General features: G+C 44.6%; 1 protein-coding gene across 2 annotated transcripts in view; it reads right to left on the bottom strand.

Annotated features, from left to right (window-relative positions):
* The window catches only part of LOC144683376 (N-fatty-acyl-amino acid synthase/hydrolase PM20D1-like), a 112,271-nt gene extending 96,953 nt beyond the window's left edge, over positions 1-15,318 (bottom strand). For both annotated transcript variants that reach the window (XM_078546329.1, XM_078546331.1), the window contains exon 1: positions 15,005-15,318. In XM_078546329.1, coding sequence (XP_078402455.1) covers positions 15,005-15,299 — 295 coding nt within the window. In that variant the 5' untranslated portion in view covers positions 15,300-15,318. The remainder of the gene's footprint in view (positions 1-15,004) is intronic.
* Positions 15,319-18,245: the final 2,927 nt, after the last annotated feature.

The raw sequence follows: 18,245 nt of genomic DNA, 5'->3' as shown, positions 1-18,245 counted from the left end.
TTGAGGCTGTTGCATTGGCAAACATCTACGGACAATGACAGGAAGCGCAGGGGTTCTGGAGAAGGTTAATTTGTTGGAAAAATGAAAGCACAAATATTTTCCACCTCCCACAGTTTCTGTATTGTAAAGTGGCAATCCCAATTGAATCAAGTGTTGATATCAATTAACCATTCAAAAAAAAAACTTCCGCAAAGCTTCACCTGTAAACACGGCCAAACAGTACAGCTGGAAAGGGGTTTGTCTTCAGAGATCAGTACAAAGCACCTCTTTCACAGTTCTCTCTGTTAAGGTGCCTTGAACATCAGGCCATTCTAGGCTTCACCATCAACCCTTAGTGGTTCTCAAGTGACAGGATGGTGCAGTGTTGTTATAATGATATAAAGGCACCAATAACTCCTAAGGAATTGGGTAAACATGTTGTGGATTCATTTATTTAGACTAGGGACATGGCAACGTATATGCATGGATGGAAAACTTGTGCTCTGTTCTGCTCACAGGCAAGTGAGACTGGATCACGTGACACACTTCCCTTCTAATGATGGCATGCTGCTATCCATTCAAGGCATATTACAACATCCCCCTTTCTTTTTAAGGATACTTTCCCCCCTTCCAAAGAAGTATAACTATTTACAATACATGTACATGTTTAGTTACGATTACAAGTGTAAAGGACTGGTGAATCTATGAGTGTATAAAACGTAGAGGTAATCTGCTGGTACGCCCAGATCTTGTGATGGTAACCTTGTCTGGAGGTGTTTTTAAATGCTCACAGTGATCAGTGGGGGGGATTGCCATTCTGAGATGTTGTTCCTGGTTGCATTTGGGATCTTGACCTCGATACAATAGGACTGCATGGTGGTTGAGGAGCTGGAATGGATCTGATTTGTCCTCGGTTACATCTCGCCATTGCGCCTTTGTGTTCATAGGACCTTGGTTCCAATTAAATCCTTGTCACTTAGCTAGTTGCCACATACCTCCTCTGGGATCCTGGATGAGAGCTTGTTATCCCAACAGTAAACTGGGCAATTCGGTACCTACATTTTTGTCGTACACGTTGGTCATCTTCTCTTGCAGTTTTAAAAGTTGCTCTCTAGTTTCTGAGAGTGTAGAATGAGTAACAGTAGGTAAATTGGTACGCACTGGTCTGCCAAACATGAGCTTTGCCGGTGATGGAATAGCTACACTTAAAGGTGTCGCTCTCAGATGTAACATTGCAACGTGTAGATCCTGCTTCATCTGTCTACATTTTAGAATTATGGATTTCACCATGCGAATCATTCTTTCAGCTAGGCCGTTAGATCTAGGGTAATGAGGAGAAGTAGTCGTCTGATTGATATTCCACTTCTCACACATATCCTGAAATGCAGACCGTTATCCGTAATGATCTCTCTGGGCACACCAAATAAATTGAAAATAGCACTGAGTGTGCACAACAGTTGTGCTTGGTGAATTGTGCAATTGCTGAATAACTGGGTACTTGGTAAAGTAGTCAACGATGGCGATGATGTCAGCGCCATGGACATGAAAGAGGTCAGATACAATTTCAGACCAAGAATGGGTAGCAAATTCATGTAGAATCAGTGGTTCTTTGTGCTGACTTGGCATATGTTCTAGACATGCCTTGCACTTCTCGACGATGAGTTCAATGACATTGTTCATAACCGGCCAATAAGTTGTCTCTCTTGTAAGTCTGCTCGTCTGAGCCATGCCCATGTGTGTGTGAAGAAGCTGTTGAGGAATATCAGGTCGCAGAGTTTCCAGTATGATGACCTGCCTGCCTTTAAAAAATCACTCCATGCGAGATGCTGAGCTCAGTCTGGAAAGGCCAAAATGGTCTCGTGTTCCTGGAGATGCTGAATTGAACGAGGCCATCCTTCAGTGATGGTTTTCCACAGTTTTTATAGCTTGCCTGTCTGGTTCAGATACACCTGAATCAAGAAACCATAGCTCTGTAAGCTCCTCAAACATTTTGAATTCGGATAGGAGGTCAGCTGCATCCCAATTTAACTGGGGGATTTTGTGGACATTCTAACAATATCCCTTTGACTTTCCTCCTTGTTTTATTCAATTTATAGTCCAGCAACTCCCAAAGCCACCTGTTGTAACTGCAACCTTCTCTGGCCCGATCTTAAGAAGACTTTATTTTTCTTTGTTTGACTGTCCCTTGCTCACCATCAATCTGGCCCACATCCTGGTCACTCACCTTTCCTGACCGAGCAAACCCAGTGCTGGTCCTCTCGACGCGCTGTCCCACTCACTGAACTGACATTGCACCACGAGGGACCTGTGGATCTGTCTGCTTACCAGCTCTTTACTTGAGCACTATCCCGAAGCTTTTTGAAGCTTTCCTGTGCACTCACCGCACTGCATTTTCAACTCTCTCTGATGCTGCGATCTCGTTGCAGACTGACCAAAACGTCAAGGGTTGTCTCATGCCATGTGGCATGACCTAAGGCTGTTCCCCATGTCATATCAGTACTCAATCTTGCTGCCACACGGTTTGACCACCCCTGAACTCCCTGTTGTGTTTTTATAATGATATAAAGGCACCAATCATTCTTAAGGGATTGGGTAAACATGTTGTGGGTTCATTTATTTAGACTAAGCACATAAGAACATTTACACATGGGTAGAAGGCTTGGAGACATCTGAGCTGTGCTCTGCTCTGCTCATAGGCCAAAGTGAAACTGAGACTGGATTACATGACACGCTTCCCTTCTAGTGATAGCATGCTGTTATCTCTTAAAGGCATATTAGAAAGGACATTGATGAACCTTACCACCCATCCTCGATCTCATTTTACCCACAATAAATTGTGTCTTTTCAAATTGATTTGGTAAAAACCAGTCAAATATTTGCTTCATGCTACTGCAAAGTACTTAGTTAGACATTAATATTCAGTTGTGAAAACAGATTGCAATTCTGTTAAGGCATGAAATTCAGAAACAAATTGAGATGGAATGCAAGCTTAGGCTATCATATTATAGCTGTGAATGGTACAATAAATCCCACACTGCTGTTTTTATAACCAATATAAAGAAACTTTGGCTATCTGTGTATGTTACGTGGTGTGGGAGGAAGAGGAATTTAAACCATCTTCCAAGGTCCAGTCACAGTAGAATGAATTTCAATTATACATTAATTGGGTGTTTAACTCTGTTCAGGTGAAGAGCATTTATTGGTGACTCATCTGTGCTCACAGGCATAGGAGCAGGCTGAAATGATAAGTGTTAGGTTGGAGATTCATAGGGCAGGATTTTTTTCCCTTGTCGGATGGGCAAGGCAGGGGTGAGTGAGAGTGGTTGGGAAGCCGCCCGCAATCAGACAAAGACAGCGAATTAAGGAATTTTGTGCATATGCACGGGTGCGTGAACGGAAAGCTCCCAGAGGCACAGAGCTGCCTGAGAAGATTTAAGATTAAATCAGAAGATTTAAAAAATTAAAAATAAAGAATTTTTAAATGTTAAAAAAAACGTCCCCTCGTGTGACCCTGTCACATGAACAGGGACGCGTTATTAATTAAAAAAGTTAAAATTTTTTATTTTATTTTTATTTGCTGTTGGAAACCTCATCCCGCCGGTGGATGAGGTTTCCTAAGAATTGCAAAGGCCGCTTGGTCTTTTCGCCCGCCCGCCAACCGTAAGGTTGGATGGGCAGTGACAAATTACATTTAATTGGCACTTTAGTAGCCTTAACAGGCCTTTTACCTGTCGGCGGTTATGCTGCAGACCCCAGCACGAGCCTGCTGACTGAAATATCGCACGAGTGCAGTGCGCAATGATGTCGGGACACTCGCCCAACGTCATCGCGCGTCACTTTATGCTTGTTCAGGTCAGGCACGTGCCCACCCGATGAGGTAAAAATTCTGGCCGTAATATGTAATGTGTCTCTATAAATAAAAGCTTTTCAGTGTATAAAGACCAGTGTATAAGTGTATAAAGATTCAGCTCCTTCACTGCCCGACGACCTGACTAAATAACAGTATTTATAATATTGAGGGAAAAAAAAGAGCCATTATCTTGATTGAAATAAGGTGAAAGGTTATTGCGAAATTGCTATTCACTATTAAACTTCCATTAATAAAATGTTAAAATACAATGGCATTCATTTGAAACAAAAACTTATGGAAATGACTAAGATAAAAGCAAAATACTGCGGATACTGGAAATCCGAAACAAAAACAAAAATACCTGGAAAAACTCAGCAGGTCTGACAGCATCTGCGGAGAGGAACACAGTTAACGTTTCGAGTCCGTATGACTCTTCAACAGAACTAAGAAATATAGAAATGAGGTGGAATATAAGCTGGTTGAAGGGGGTGGGTGGGACAGGTAGAGCTGGATAGAGGGCCGGTGATAGGTAGAGGCAAAGAAGAGATTGCCAAAGATGTCATAGACAAAAGGACAAAGGTGTTGACGGTGGTGATATTATATAAGGAATGTGCTAATGACGACATTAAGGGTAGAAAGCAGGACGAGCAAGGTACAGATAGCCCTAGTGGGGGTGGGTTGGGGGGAAGGGATCGAAATAGGCTAAAAGGTAGAGATAAAACAATGGATGGAAATACATTTAAAAATAATGGAAATAGGTGGGAAAAGAAAAATATATATAAAAAAATATATATATATAAAATAATAAATTATTGGAAAAAGGGGGATCGGAAAGGGGATGGGGATGGAGGAGAGAGTTCATGATCTAAAGTTGTTGAATTCAATATTAAATCTGGAAGGCTGTAAAGTGCCTAGTCAGAAGATGAGGTGCTGTTCCTCCAGTTTGCGTTCAGCTTCACTGGAACAATGCAGCAAGCCAAGGACGGACATGTGGGCATGAGAGCAGGGTGGAGTGTTAAAATGGCAAATAACAGGGAGGTCTGGGTCATGCTTGCGGACAGACCGAAGGTGTCCTGCAAAGCGGTCACCCAGTCTGCGTTTGGTCTCTCCAATGTAGAGGAGACCGCATTGGGAGCAGCGAATGCAGTGGACTAAGTTGAGGGAAGTACAAGTGAAATGCTGCTTCACTTGAAAGGAGTGTTTGGGCCCTTGGACGATGAGGAGAGAGGAAGTAAAGGGGCAGGTGTTGCACCTTCTGCGGTTGCATGGAAAGGTGCCGTAAGGGGTGATGGAGGAGTGGACCAGGGTGTCCCGGAGGGAACAATCCCTGCGGAATGCCACCGGTGGGGTGAAGGGAAGATGTGTTTGGTGGAGTCAGAACTGTTGAAGGGTCATGAGGACTCGAAACGTCAACTGTATTCTTCTCCGCCGATGCTGCCAGACCTGCTGAGTTTTTCCAGGTATTTTTTATTTTTTGTTTCGGATTTCCAGCATCCGCAGTTTTTTGTTTTTTTCCTCAGCTAATATCACCACCGTCAACACCCCTTTGTCCTTTTGTCTATGACATATTTGGCATCTCTTCTTTGCCTCCACCTATCACTGGCCCTCTATCCAGCTCTACCTGTCCCACCACCCCTCTTCAACCAGCTTATATTCCACCTCATTTCTATATTTCTTAGCTCTGATGAAGAGTCATACGGACTCGAAACGTTAACTGTGTTCCTCTCTGCAGATACTGTCAGACCTGCTGTGCTTTTCAAGGTATTTTTGTTTTTGTACTGGAAATGACTGTTTGCCTTTAAGTTGAAAAGGTGACAATTTTGCAATGGGTTTTTTTTTTAAAAGTAACACTTTCACTTCAGCCACAGGAAATCATTTGTCTCAAAAACAGAGTCTGTTGCAAATTCCAAGTAACTTTAGCAACAAGCCGTTAGCAAGCCCCCAGAGTTTAAAGATTTGACTCTCTGATGCAACCCACACTAAGGCGGCAGCAACTGGACAATTTTACTGCAATTGAAATTCCTCTTCCTCACTTCCCGACACAATTTCCACATATATAGTCAACTTAAAACGATAAGGAAAGCTTCAGGCAGTCACTTCAAGAGAAGTTATTCACCCCGCTTATTAATGTTTCTTGAGTTGCATTTTAATTTTCTTTGCTGCCCCCAATTGAGGGATTCCATTAGCTTCTCCTCTCTTAAGGGAGCTATTTATGTGATTTCAGCGCATCCTTCATTAAATCCTACAGACCGGCATCCCTGATGGTGTGGGATGTTGATTGGGAAAGTGTGTAGGCTGTGGAACCTTGGCATGAGGGCACAGCACCTCCAGCAGCAGCTATACAATAAGGAGTGCATGAACAGCAACGTCTTTACATAGCACCAGTTCGTGGAGATGCTTCACGGAGGAGGAGAAAAGCTGACACTCAGCCCTCGATGGGGAGTGAAGAGAGGCAGCTAAAGCGGGGTTAGAGATGGCTTGGGAGAAGCAGTCAAAGGGGACGGAGACATTGTGAAGTATTGCCTGTCGCCACCCCCTGCCCTCCTGCAACACCCCCACCCCACCAAAAATTGCCGGTGACCTCAGGCATGTCGGTACTGTCTGATGGTGTCCAAATCTTTGGTTCATGGCCCAGCTGCTCCCGTGTGACAGAAGCACCAGAAAAATAATTAAATGAGCTGACTTTGCATTACTGGGTGAGGAGCGCTCGTTTGCGTGCAAGCACAGTGCCAACATTCAAATGATCTGTTTGAGCAGCTTTTTTCTTTCCTAAGATAAAAGCAAAATACTGCTGGATGCTGGAAATCTAGAACAAAAACAAAACCACCTGGAAAAACTCAGCCGGTCTGGCAGCAACTGCGGAGAGGAACACAGTTAACGTTTCGAGTCCGTATGACTCTTCAACAGAACTAAGGAAAAATAGAAAAGAGGTGAAATATAAGCTGGTTTAAGGGGGGGTGGGACAGGTAGAGCTGGATAGAGGGCCAGTGATAGGTGGAGATTGCCAAAAGATGTCACAGACAAAAGGATAAAGAGGTGTTGACGGTGGTGATATTAGCTAAGAAATGTGCTAATAGGGTCATTAAGGGTGGAACACAGGATGAGCAAGGGACAGATAGCCCTAGTGGGGGTGGGATGGGGGGGAATCGAAATAGGCTAAAAGGTAAAGATAAAACAATGGATGGAAATACATGTAAAAATAATGGAAATAGGTGGGAAAAGAAAAATATATATAAATTATTGGAAAAAGGGGGATCGGAAAGGGAGTGGGGATGGAGGAGAGAGTTCATGATCTAAAATTGTTGAACTCAATATTCAGTCCGGAAGGCTGTAAAGTGCCTAGTCGGAAGATGAGGTGCTGTTCCTCCAGTTTGTGCTGAGCTTCACTGGAACAATGCAGCAAGCCAAGGACGGACATGTGGGCATGAGAGCAGGGTGGTGCGTTGAAATGGGCAATTATGGACATGTCCCAACTCATGTGTCACATTGTCACATGAGGGGACATGTTAGGGAAAATTTACATTTCTATTTTTAGGTTTTTAACATTTGGAGCTGATCTCCCTGAGGCTGCACTTAGCCTCAGGGAGATGAGTGCGTCCTTTCTTGCGCATGCGTGAAAGAGCGCACTCTCAGGTTTAGGGACTCCCCCTCCCTGCCCGCACAGGTAGTACATAGCGCTTCTGTGCGGACATCACGCTGGGCGGGCCTTAATTGGCCCGCCCGCGTAAAATGGTGCCGCGCCTCCGATTGGGGGCGCCGATCAGAAGCGCGCCTGTGCGCACCCGCCCATCAACTACCCCTCCGCCCCCGACGAGGGGGAAAATTCAGCCAATGATTTTAAAAATGTTTTGTGGCTATTTCTTGCCCCGTCTCCAGTATCCCATTTAAGAATCGCCAGTTGGCTGCTCAGGACCTGGTACAACTAAGTGGGCTTCTCATGGGATGCTACAGATGGTGTTAAATTCTGACTTGTCAGTTAGGAATTTAGCTGATAACTCCCAGTCTGATCCCTATCCATTTTTCCATGATTTTGTCTACAATCGCTCTTTCTTGTTTTTACTATGTATTACTGTAGAAAGGCTGAATCTTGTTGCCATGTCTATGAGATGGAAAATGAAAATGTTTCTACCCTTGTCCCATACCTTTAAATCCATAGCTACTACTTCATTATGGCCTCATGCTAATGGGGGACTTAAAATAGGCCGTGATGGTCTCCTCTGATACTTTTTGCACATATCACTAATCTCTTTAATAAGCTTTGTGTGCTCATCATCAACAACCTCTGCATCCTTTTAGTAGGATTTTAAACCTGTGACAAGAGGAATGAGCAAATTGTTGATGTAGCTTTAAGACAATCTGCCTTCCTTCACTCAAATTCCTATTGCCTGATGCCATTAATACTTCCTGATTAATGAAGCTGGGGCCAGGATTTTCCAGACCTGTTGAGCCAAGATCCGCTTTGGGAGAGCTGGAGGCCCAGCCAAAAGTCCATTGACGTTCGGCGGAACCGGGAAAATCCCACCCTGGGTTTTGTTAAAGGGATGCAGTAACGTTCTGCTTGGGTACATTGTAAACCTGCTGACTTAACAAAGGCAATTGCTTTATCAGGTCCCATGTCCAGTTGCATTTGTGCCTTCTTCATGGATGGCTTGCTCAGCAGCAAGCTGTCTCACTAGATATTACATCTGTGCAAGTAATAGGGGCTCACCCCAGCTACTCTGCATGGAATCACCACTCTTTTCAGTGACAATGAGGTGTTGCAATTTCAGGTCCTGGAGCAAGTGGAGCTTTCATATTCCTTAATCCTTAACACTGAGTGAATCTAAATGACAGTTCAATCAATCCATCCCACACACTGTGGATGTGCAACCACTGTCCAACACAGCGCAATTAAATCAATCTCTGCCTAATGCACTCATTACCCGGACCGAAGCTTCTTGTAACCAATACAATTCCCTCAGACTGAGGAAAACCATCTTCCCCTTCTGAACATTCCATGTTGTGCATCGCCTCAAAAGACCCAGTTGTTTCTTTTCTCACGATTCACTGCACGATGATATTTCGAATCTGAAACATGTTCATAAGTCCCCGGGAATTCCCGAGGTTGCTTCTTCTATTAATATTACTGCATTCCTGTCGTCTGCCAGATCTGTCAAAGAAGTCTCTCTCCTCGTTTCCTTCCTCTATGGTTCCCCTGTTGTATCGGCACCTGTGCCCCATTTCGGAATGCCCCTGAAATGCCGCGAGCATTGAATCCTCCATCTCCTGTGCCTGCCGAATGTCCCATTTGTTGCCAGGAAGGCAGCTGGAAATGACTGCTTTCCCAGGATTTTTTTTAAAGCCTCAGACATCTGATCCAAAAGTGTCTCTCTTTCTGAAAAGTTAACTCTAGTTAAGAACAGGAGCCCATCCAAGTGCAACACTTTAGCACAATCCAACAATTTGAAAGCAGGCACCGAACCAGGAATTTCCAAATAGAATTTCTGTAATATCGTATATAGTCTGTTATATTTGATCATATATTCCTCCATGAATAACCATCTGTCTTTCTAAATTTATCAAAGCCTGACCATGCCTCACATGCGTTTAATAGATCACCTTTCTTATAAAGTTTATCCATAAATGCCAAAGGAATATCTAAACCTTCTTCAGTGTCCAGCTGATGGGCCTCTAGCTCTGGAAATACTTTGTACCGGATCCCGCTTTCGTTAGGAAGTGACAGTGTCAAGGCCTTTGGTCTGGGTGTAACCAAGGTTCACATATCTACTTCATTTTTACATTGGTCATAAGGTCCAGATTCAGAGAACAATTGGTAGGAAATCACAACTTGACTCTTTACACTTAGTTTCAGGCATTCCCCTCAAAAGTAACTCAGATTGCAAACACCTGTCTGAAAAAAAAGCTATTTTTTTTCTTAGTTTCCACACTTTTGTCTTTAGGCGACCATTTTCTGCTACCACGTTAAATGGATTCAAGTCATGTGGTGAAGTACGAAACAAGATGCAGATCTTTTCTTTCACAGTAGGTTTATTCACAGGATGCAACGTTATAGATCTCTTCCTCCTGACTATTAACCCCCGATGTCCCAGCGGTTCCCTTTCATATTCTCTTTCAATGAAACCAATGATCAAAAACATAAACTAATAAAAGGGAGTGACAGCCCCTGATGGGGCACTGTAACTAAAACAAAACATCCAAGGAAGCTTAGCTAATCAAGTTAAAATGTCATTCCCAGGGCTCACGATGCATGCCAGACCCCACTGTGCTTATGGGTCACAGAAGGCCTCAAGCAGATCGGTGGACACCACGGGCTAGTCTCTTTTTATATATGCTCAGAGGCAATTAACTAATTAATACCCATTGCCTGCTTCCCCTTAACCGTAACTATATAATTGACGCAACATGAAGACGAGTTTACTCAGCATCCAGTCACATTTAGCAATTCCTTTAGGTAATGAGATGGACAAACAATTAAAGTACACGAGACCAAGTTTTTTTTGCCTTTTGTTTTGCCTATTAACTTTGTTCATGCCTAAAACTTCTCTTTCTCTCTGTCTCCCTGCCTTCTCTCGTTCAGCTCTCTCCTTTGCCAACAATCACTGTGCCTCTCATGCATTGTAAGAGCTGTGACACGTTTGTTGGTGCTGCAAGGGCAGCACAAGTCAACTAAAGTTTCACTTAATCATTATAATCATTGCTAGTGGTGCGATGCAAGGTCTGTCGTCATTGGCAGGATTCCATGTATAATGTTAGTCTACAAAGTGTCTCGTGAGAATTTTACCGTTTTTTTCAAAAAAGCGATCAATGATAGATAGGCCCTCTAAGTCTCAGCCGAGCGACTGGCAAAACCTACAGTCTGGGACTGTGTAATCCTATAATGCACACGCAGTAAAATCAACCACATTGCCCCGCCGGGTGGTGTCAGGAGTTTTAAATCAGCATGAGCTTTTCAAATAAATGTAAAGTATTGTCTGTGCAGAATGAGAACAACTTGAATGATCGTGTTTGTTAAATTGGCTTTTAAATTGTAATGAGATCATTCTAGACGTAGCAAGGTTCTTGCGCATGGGTGCCCCGTGACCAGGTGGATGTCGAAAGGATGTTTCCTCTTGTGGGCGAGTCCAGAACTAGGGGGCACTGCTTTAACATTAGGGGTCGTCTTTTTAGGACAGAGATGAGGAGAAGCTTTTTTCTCTCAGAGGGCTATGCGACTTTGGAACTCTCTGCCTCAGGAGGCGGGGTCATCGAATATTTTTAAGGCAGAGGTAGGTAGATTCTCGTTAGGCAAGGGAATCAAAGGTTATCGGGGGGTAGATGGGAATGTGGAAATCGAAACACAAAAAGATCAGCCATGATCCTACTGAATGGTGGAGCAGGCTTGAGGGGCCGAATGGTCTACTCCTGTTCCTATTTCTTATGTTCTTACAGTCCTTAATGTTTTCTCAAAGGTACCACTAGTAAGTAATTTCTCCTCCTTTAAGATTGTTTTAAGGATCTCTCCCTCCTTTCACAGAAACATTTACCCCTTCCCCATCTTCTAGTCCACACAGGACTTCTCACACCCACAGTTCTAAAGAAACTCTTACTTGATTAGTTACTCTTGGCTCCTATTCAATGCTGCTAGTATCCCCAGATGGATCAGTCTTAGTGGGCACCATGGGTACCAGCATCAGGTGGGCACTGGGAATGGCAGTGGGGGTTAATCAGAGAATGGAACAGGGTCATTTTAGCAGGGAAAAGGAGTGTGGCGTTGTGAAATTGAAATGGGACCATTTATGTATTGGGGGGTGTTGAAGGAAAGAGGAAACAAGGGTTTCACTTATAATAATTATGCTGAGTGGTTCACTGCGATACCTCTGGGTTTTAACAAGCTCAAACAAATAGTCAAAAGCACACCTGCAGGTGAAACAGGGATGGTTAGTGTGTACGCTGTCCAATAGTCCTTAACTTTTTCTTTATTCTTTCATGGATGTGGGTATTGTTGGTAAGGCCAGCATTTGATGCCTAATTGCCCTTGAGCTGAGTGTCTTGCTAGGTCACTTCAGAGGGCAGTTCCAAGCCAACCACATTGCTGTGGGTCTGGAGTCACATGTAGGCCGGACCAGATAAGGATGGCAGATTTCCTTCCCTGAAGGACAATAGTTAACCAGATGGGTTTTTAATGACAATCGATGATAGTTTTATGGTCACCATTACTGAGACTAGCTTTATATTCCAGATTTATTAAGTGGATTCACATTCCACCAGCTGCTATGGTGGGACTTAAACCCATGTCCCCAGAGCATTAGCCTGGGCCTCTGGGCTACTAGCCCAGTGACATTATCATTGTGCCACTATTTCCCCAATATTTGGAATACTATCTCTATTCTTACTGGTATAGTTCATGTATTCTTAACTACTAGAGCAGCTTAGAAATACCCTTGCAGTTATTCTGTCAGAATCTCTCCCAATTTAATACATTTACATTACCCTCTTTCTAATTTACACAGAAATCATTTCCCCAACCACATTCTACTGTAAAAAGAATTTCCTTTCTAACTGACCTATCATATCCACAGAAAAAATAGAGAGATACCCCAACATGACAGATCCCCACTGATCTAAACCTTGACCTCAGCTTCTTGTTCTCAGGACAAGGCATAGCCACCATTTTGGCCCCAGGTGTGTGTTCTCTCACAGGCCGAGCACTGATGACCATTAGTAATGGGCAGAAATTAAGAGCCTGGTGCACACCATCCGGGAGCAATGCCATGGGAGTTAGTTGTGCTAAAGTTGAATAATGCCACAAATCGGAACGGCAGATTAAAATGGCACTCTCTACTGGAGCGGAACAACATAGGCAGAGTGCCCTCCATACAAGAGGCTTGTTCTCTGACTGCTAGGGTTTTGAAAACATTAGATATGGCAATACAGGATGATTGAGGAACGCTAGCTATTTCCATTTACTACACACAGAAATTTGAAGACTGGGATTGGTTGTTCTAACCGTAGACAGTTGGGTCATTAAAGCTTATTGCGCAGGCTGTCATGTGATGTCTGGGAGGAATATCAAATGGTTGGCAGAGCCAAACCCACCATGAGTCGGCAGAGCACAAACAAAGCAATAGTAGGGGCAATTCTCATGACATTAAAGAGTGTCTCTTTAATATGTTTTGCACAAAATAATCAGGCTTGCACTTGCAATTCTGCACATTCATATTTGCGGTTGGGACCCAGTCAAGCATCCTTCCACACATGTTCATTGAATCACGTTTCCTAACGTAAACAAATATTTAAAACATTTCTTACAAGCAGAATGCATTACCAGGGTGTGTGAAATGCAATTTCTATCCTGCTTTAAACACTCAGTCATTGGCGAGTCACTTGGAAATGATCCAAGGAACAGCAATCAAAGTTGCCTCCCAGTGCACTATATGCCACTTTGCAAGTATAGACCATGGTGAGAGAGAGGGGGCACTGAGAGCCATCTGCCGACAACCTGTAGCTACAGCCAATTTATTGCAACACTAGTCCTTCAATTCACGTCACATTTATTCTGTGAAGCACTTTAACTTGAGGGCTCTGTGCCTCCCAGCCCCACAAAAAAAAACACTTTTAGAAAATATGCAGAAAATCCCAACAGCAGGACTATTATGGCTAATCTGATCAAATAATTATTTATGTAAAAGCAAAATGCTGCGGATGCTGGGAATGATACAAAGACAGAAAACGCTTAGGGAAAAGTCAAGCGGGTCTGAGGGCATCTGTGGAGGAGGAAAGAAAAGGGAGTTAAGACCATAAGACATAGGAGCAGAAATTAGGCCATTCGGCCCATTGAGTCTGCTCTGCCATTCAATCATGGCTGATAAGTTTCTCAACCCCATTCTCCCGCCTTCTCCCCGTAACCTTTGATCCCCTTACCAATCAAGAACCTATCTATCTCGGTCTTAAATACACTCAATGACCTGGCCTCCACAGCCTTCTCTGGCAATGAATTCCATAGATTCACCAATCTCTGGCTAAAGAAGTTTCTCCTCATTTCTGTTCTAAAAGGTCTTACCTTTACTCTGAGGCTGTGCCCTCGGGTCCTAGTCTCTCCTACTAATGGAAACATCTTCCCCACGTCCACTCTACCCAGGCCTTTCAGTATTCTGTAAGTTTCAATCAGATCCCCCCCTCATCCTTCTAAACTCCATCAAGTATAGACCCAGAGTCCTCAAACGTTGCTCATATGTTAAGCCTTTCATTCCCGGGATCATTCTCGTGAACCTCCTCTGGACCCTCTCCAGGGCCAGCACATCCTTCCTGAGATCCGGGGCCCAAAGTTGCTCACAATATTCTAAATGTGGTCTGACCAGAGCCTTATAAAGCCTCAGCAGCACATCCCCGCCTTTATATTCTAGTCCTCTCGAAATAAATGCCAACATTGCATTTGCCTTCCTAACTACCGACCTGCAAGTTAACCTTAAGAGAATCCTGGACTAGGACTCCCAAGTCCCTTTGCACTCCAGATTTCTGAATTCTCTCCCCATTTAGAAAATAGTCTATGCCTCTATTCTTCCTACCAAAGTGCATGACCTCACACTTCCCCACGTTGTATTCCATCTGCCACTGTCTTTGCCCATTCTCCTAACCTGTCCAAATCCTTCTGCAGCCTCCCCGCCTCCTCAATACTACCTGTCCCTCCACCTCTCTTTGTATCATCTGCAAACTTAGCCAGGATGCCCTTGGTTCCTTCATCTAGATCATTAATGTAAAAAGTGAAAAGTTGTGGTCCCAACACGAAACCCCTGCGGAACTCCACTAGTCACCGGCCGCCCATCCTGAGAAGGACCCCCTTGTCCCCACTCTCTGCCTCCTGCCAGACAGCCAACCTTCTATCATGTTTGGAGTCCCTGGTGAAGAAGGAGAGGAGCCTGAAGAAGAAGAGGGACTCCAAACGTTCACTCCCTTTCCTTTGCTCCTGCACAGATGCCCTCAGACCCACTTGAGGTTTTCCCTCAGCGTTTTCAGCCTTTGCAAGAAACATTGATCTTCAGGTGTCACTTTTAAGTCGAGCTGAGCCCCAGCCTTGGTTTAACCTGTCCCACCCCCCAGCCTCACAGGGAAGCCCTGGGGTCAGCCAGAGGGGGGTAAATCCATGTAGATGCTGTGTCAATCCGGCTGTCCATCCATCCCCAGCGGAACAAAGGTTACCTTTGGCCAGAAAGTCTCCAAACTCCTGCAGGGCGAGGGTGTTGAGGTCGGTGGGGCTGCGGGTCACGGTGGGGATGCGGAGCGCCGCTTGCAAGTGTCGGAGCAGCAGGGTCCCCTCCGCCAGGCTGAGGTTAGCGGCCAGACCGGTCCCCGCGCCGCCGGGCGAGCCAGACGCCGGCTGACCGGCCGGGTCGAAGGTGTAGGTCCTGATCAGGAGAGCGGCCAGAAAGGCGAGAAAGACGGACAGGAGGAGGATGACCAGCGCGATTTTAACTCTCCACCTGGCACTTTTCATCTCCCTTCCAGCGACACAGACACAGACACAGAGAGGCTGGCAGGCTAGACAAATGCTAACAGGAGCAGCCGCTCTCAGGGATTCTCTGCAATGTAGCGGAGCAGGAGTCGCATCATAGCGGACAGCCCTGCACATTGCAATGCTCTGTGGGAGCTGTAGTCCTTCTGCACTAACTTTTGCACGAACTTTTGCTCTAACTTCTGCACTAATTTCTGCACTAACTTCTGCACTAACCTTTGCTCTAACTTCTGCACTAACTTCTGCACTAACTTCTGCACTAACCTTTGCTCTAACTTCTGCTTTAACTTCTGCTCTAACTTCTGCACTAACTTCTGCTCTAACTTTTGCACTAACCTTCGCTCTAACTTTTGCACTAACTTTTGCACTAACCTTTGCTCTAACTTTTGTACTAACTTTTGCACTAACTTTTGCACTAGCCTTTGCTGTAACTTTTGCACTAACTTTTGCACTAACTTTTGCACTAACCTTTGCTCTAACTTTTGCACTAGCTTTTGCGCTGGCCTTTGCTCTAACTTCTGCTCTAACTTCTGCACTAACTTTTGCACTAACTCTGAACAGGAGCACAGAGCCACATGGTTCATGACGAAGCATGAAGGCCATTCGACCCATCTTCCTTCGTGCCACCCACTCCAGAGCGCGCGTGCGCACACACACACACACAAAAATTAAGGCCGGCACTGCCCGCGGAGTGCCGCGCTGTCAGAGGCACCGTCTGTCGGCTGAGATGTTAAACCGCCTGCTCCCCCCCACCCCCGCCGCAGGTGGGCATAAAAGTTGGCACTGTTTCGAAGAACAGCAAGGTGGGCTGGGGTGGAGTTTATCCACCCCCCCACCCGCCCCGCTGCCGGTGTCCTGGCCAATATTTATCCCTCAATCAACATCACAAAAACATGATCTGGTCTCTATCACATTGCTGTTTGTGGCAGCTTGCTGCGCACAAATTGGCTCACGTTTCTTGCATTGCAACAGGGGCGAGCTACTCTTCAGAAGCACTTCGTTGGCTCTAGTTGGGAAGTCCTGAGGTTGTGTAAGGTGCTACATAAATGCAAGTCTTTTTTGTTGCATCCTCAATGATTATCCTCAATGATTCCGGAGTTCACTACTCCATCTGGAAGTTTTGGAATACAGAAACAGGAATAATTCAGTCTGTTCTACCATTCAATTAGATCATGGTTGATGAATGTACCTTATCTTCATTTACCAGCTTTGACTCTGTATCCCTCACTCAAAAAATAAAAACATTGCTCTCAGCCTTGAAAGCTTCAATTGTCCAATTATCCATATCTATGTGGATCAGAGAATTCTGGCTTTCTGCTGCATGTTTCACATTTTGATCATTCTTTGTCTAAAAGTGATTTCCTTCAGTCCCAAGACAAATCTCACCGTGTCCACTAATCTATTCTTCCAGTTAAAATTAATATTCTGCATCCCGAATTCTATTTTTTTCCTGTACATTTGAGGTCATCTTAACACTACATACTGTTCTGCACCAAACCCCGCTCACCCAACGTGCCTTTGCTCAGCAGCCTACGTTGGCTCCCTGTCCACCAACACTCTGATTTAATTCTTTTTTAAACTCATTTATCGGATTTTTGTATCACTGACAAGGCCAGCATTTATTGCCCACCACTATTTGCCCTTGAACTGAGTGGCTTGCTAGGCCATTCCAGAGGGCAGTTAGGAGTTACTGTGGGTCTGGAGTCACATATAGGCCAGACTGAGAAGCACAGCAGATTTCGCAGAATCACAGAACTCTAACGGTGTAGAAGGAGGCCATTCAGCCCATCGCGTCTGCACCGAATCTCTGAACGTTTTAACTTAGTGCCAATCCCCTGCCTTTTCCCCCGTAACCCTGCACGTTGTTTCTATTTAAATAATCACCCAATGCCCCCTTGAATGCCTCAATTGAACCTGCCTCCACCACACTTCCAGGCAGTGCATTCCAAACCCTAACTACTTGCTGTGTGATGGAGGTTTTTTCTCGCCTCACATTTGCTTCTTCTGGAAAATACTTCAGAGCTGTGCCCTCTGCTTCTCCATCCGTTTACGAGTGGGAACAGTTTCTTCCCATTTACTCTGTCCAGACCCCTCATGATTTTGAAAGCTTCTACCAGGTCTCCTCTTAGCTTTCTCCCCTCCAAGGAGAAACCACCCCAACTTCTCCAATTTCCTTCCCTGATAATCCCATCACCTTCCCTAACTCTGCAATCTCCTCCCGCTTTGCAAGCATCCGAGAACTCTGCTTTCCTCCAGTTCTGCTTTCTTATGCTTGCTCCACTCTCCTCCACCCACCATTGGCAGCTGTACCTGCAGCTGTCTAGATGCTAAGCTTGGAATTCCCTTCCTAAATTTCTCCACCTCCCCCTTTAAGTTGCCTTAATATCTCCGTCTTTGACTGGTGTCATGATTTGTTTGATATGCAGTCTAGGTCGTTTTGCTATGTTGCAGGCACTATATAAATGCAGTTGGTATGCTGGCTCCACCCACTCCCCAGTACCTGCCCCATATGTTCTATAAATAACAATCAGCCCCATTTCCTTTGATTCTCACCTTTGTAACTATGCACAGCATCTCCTGCCTCTTTAAGCTCTTACAAGACATGGTAAGCAACTAATTAGTTAAATGCAGGTCCTCAAGACGTACGCTTAGGAGACAGAATTCAGCCCTACATTAAAGAAATACTTCGAATCTTTGGGTTCAAAACATGTTTAAATGGCTTTATAATAAGCAGATACTAAACAAACACCATTGCAACACCCACTATGCTATCTTGATCAAATCAATATTTATCTTCAACAAAAACAGAAACAGAAATACCTGGAAAAACTCAGCAGGTCTGGCAGCATTGGCGGAGAAGAGCACAGTTGACTTTTCGAGTCCTCATGACCCTTCAACAGAACTAAGTAAAAATAGGAAAGGGGTGAA

Source organism: Cetorhinus maximus, chromosome 8 (genome assembly GCF_964194155.1).
Source record: "Cetorhinus maximus chromosome 8, sCetMax3.hap1.1, whole genome shotgun sequence".
Classification (NCBI taxonomy): Eukaryota; Metazoa; Chordata; class Chondrichthyes; order Lamniformes; family Cetorhinidae; genus Cetorhinus; species Cetorhinus maximus.
This window is presented reverse-complemented; position numbering and strand designations above follow the sequence as displayed.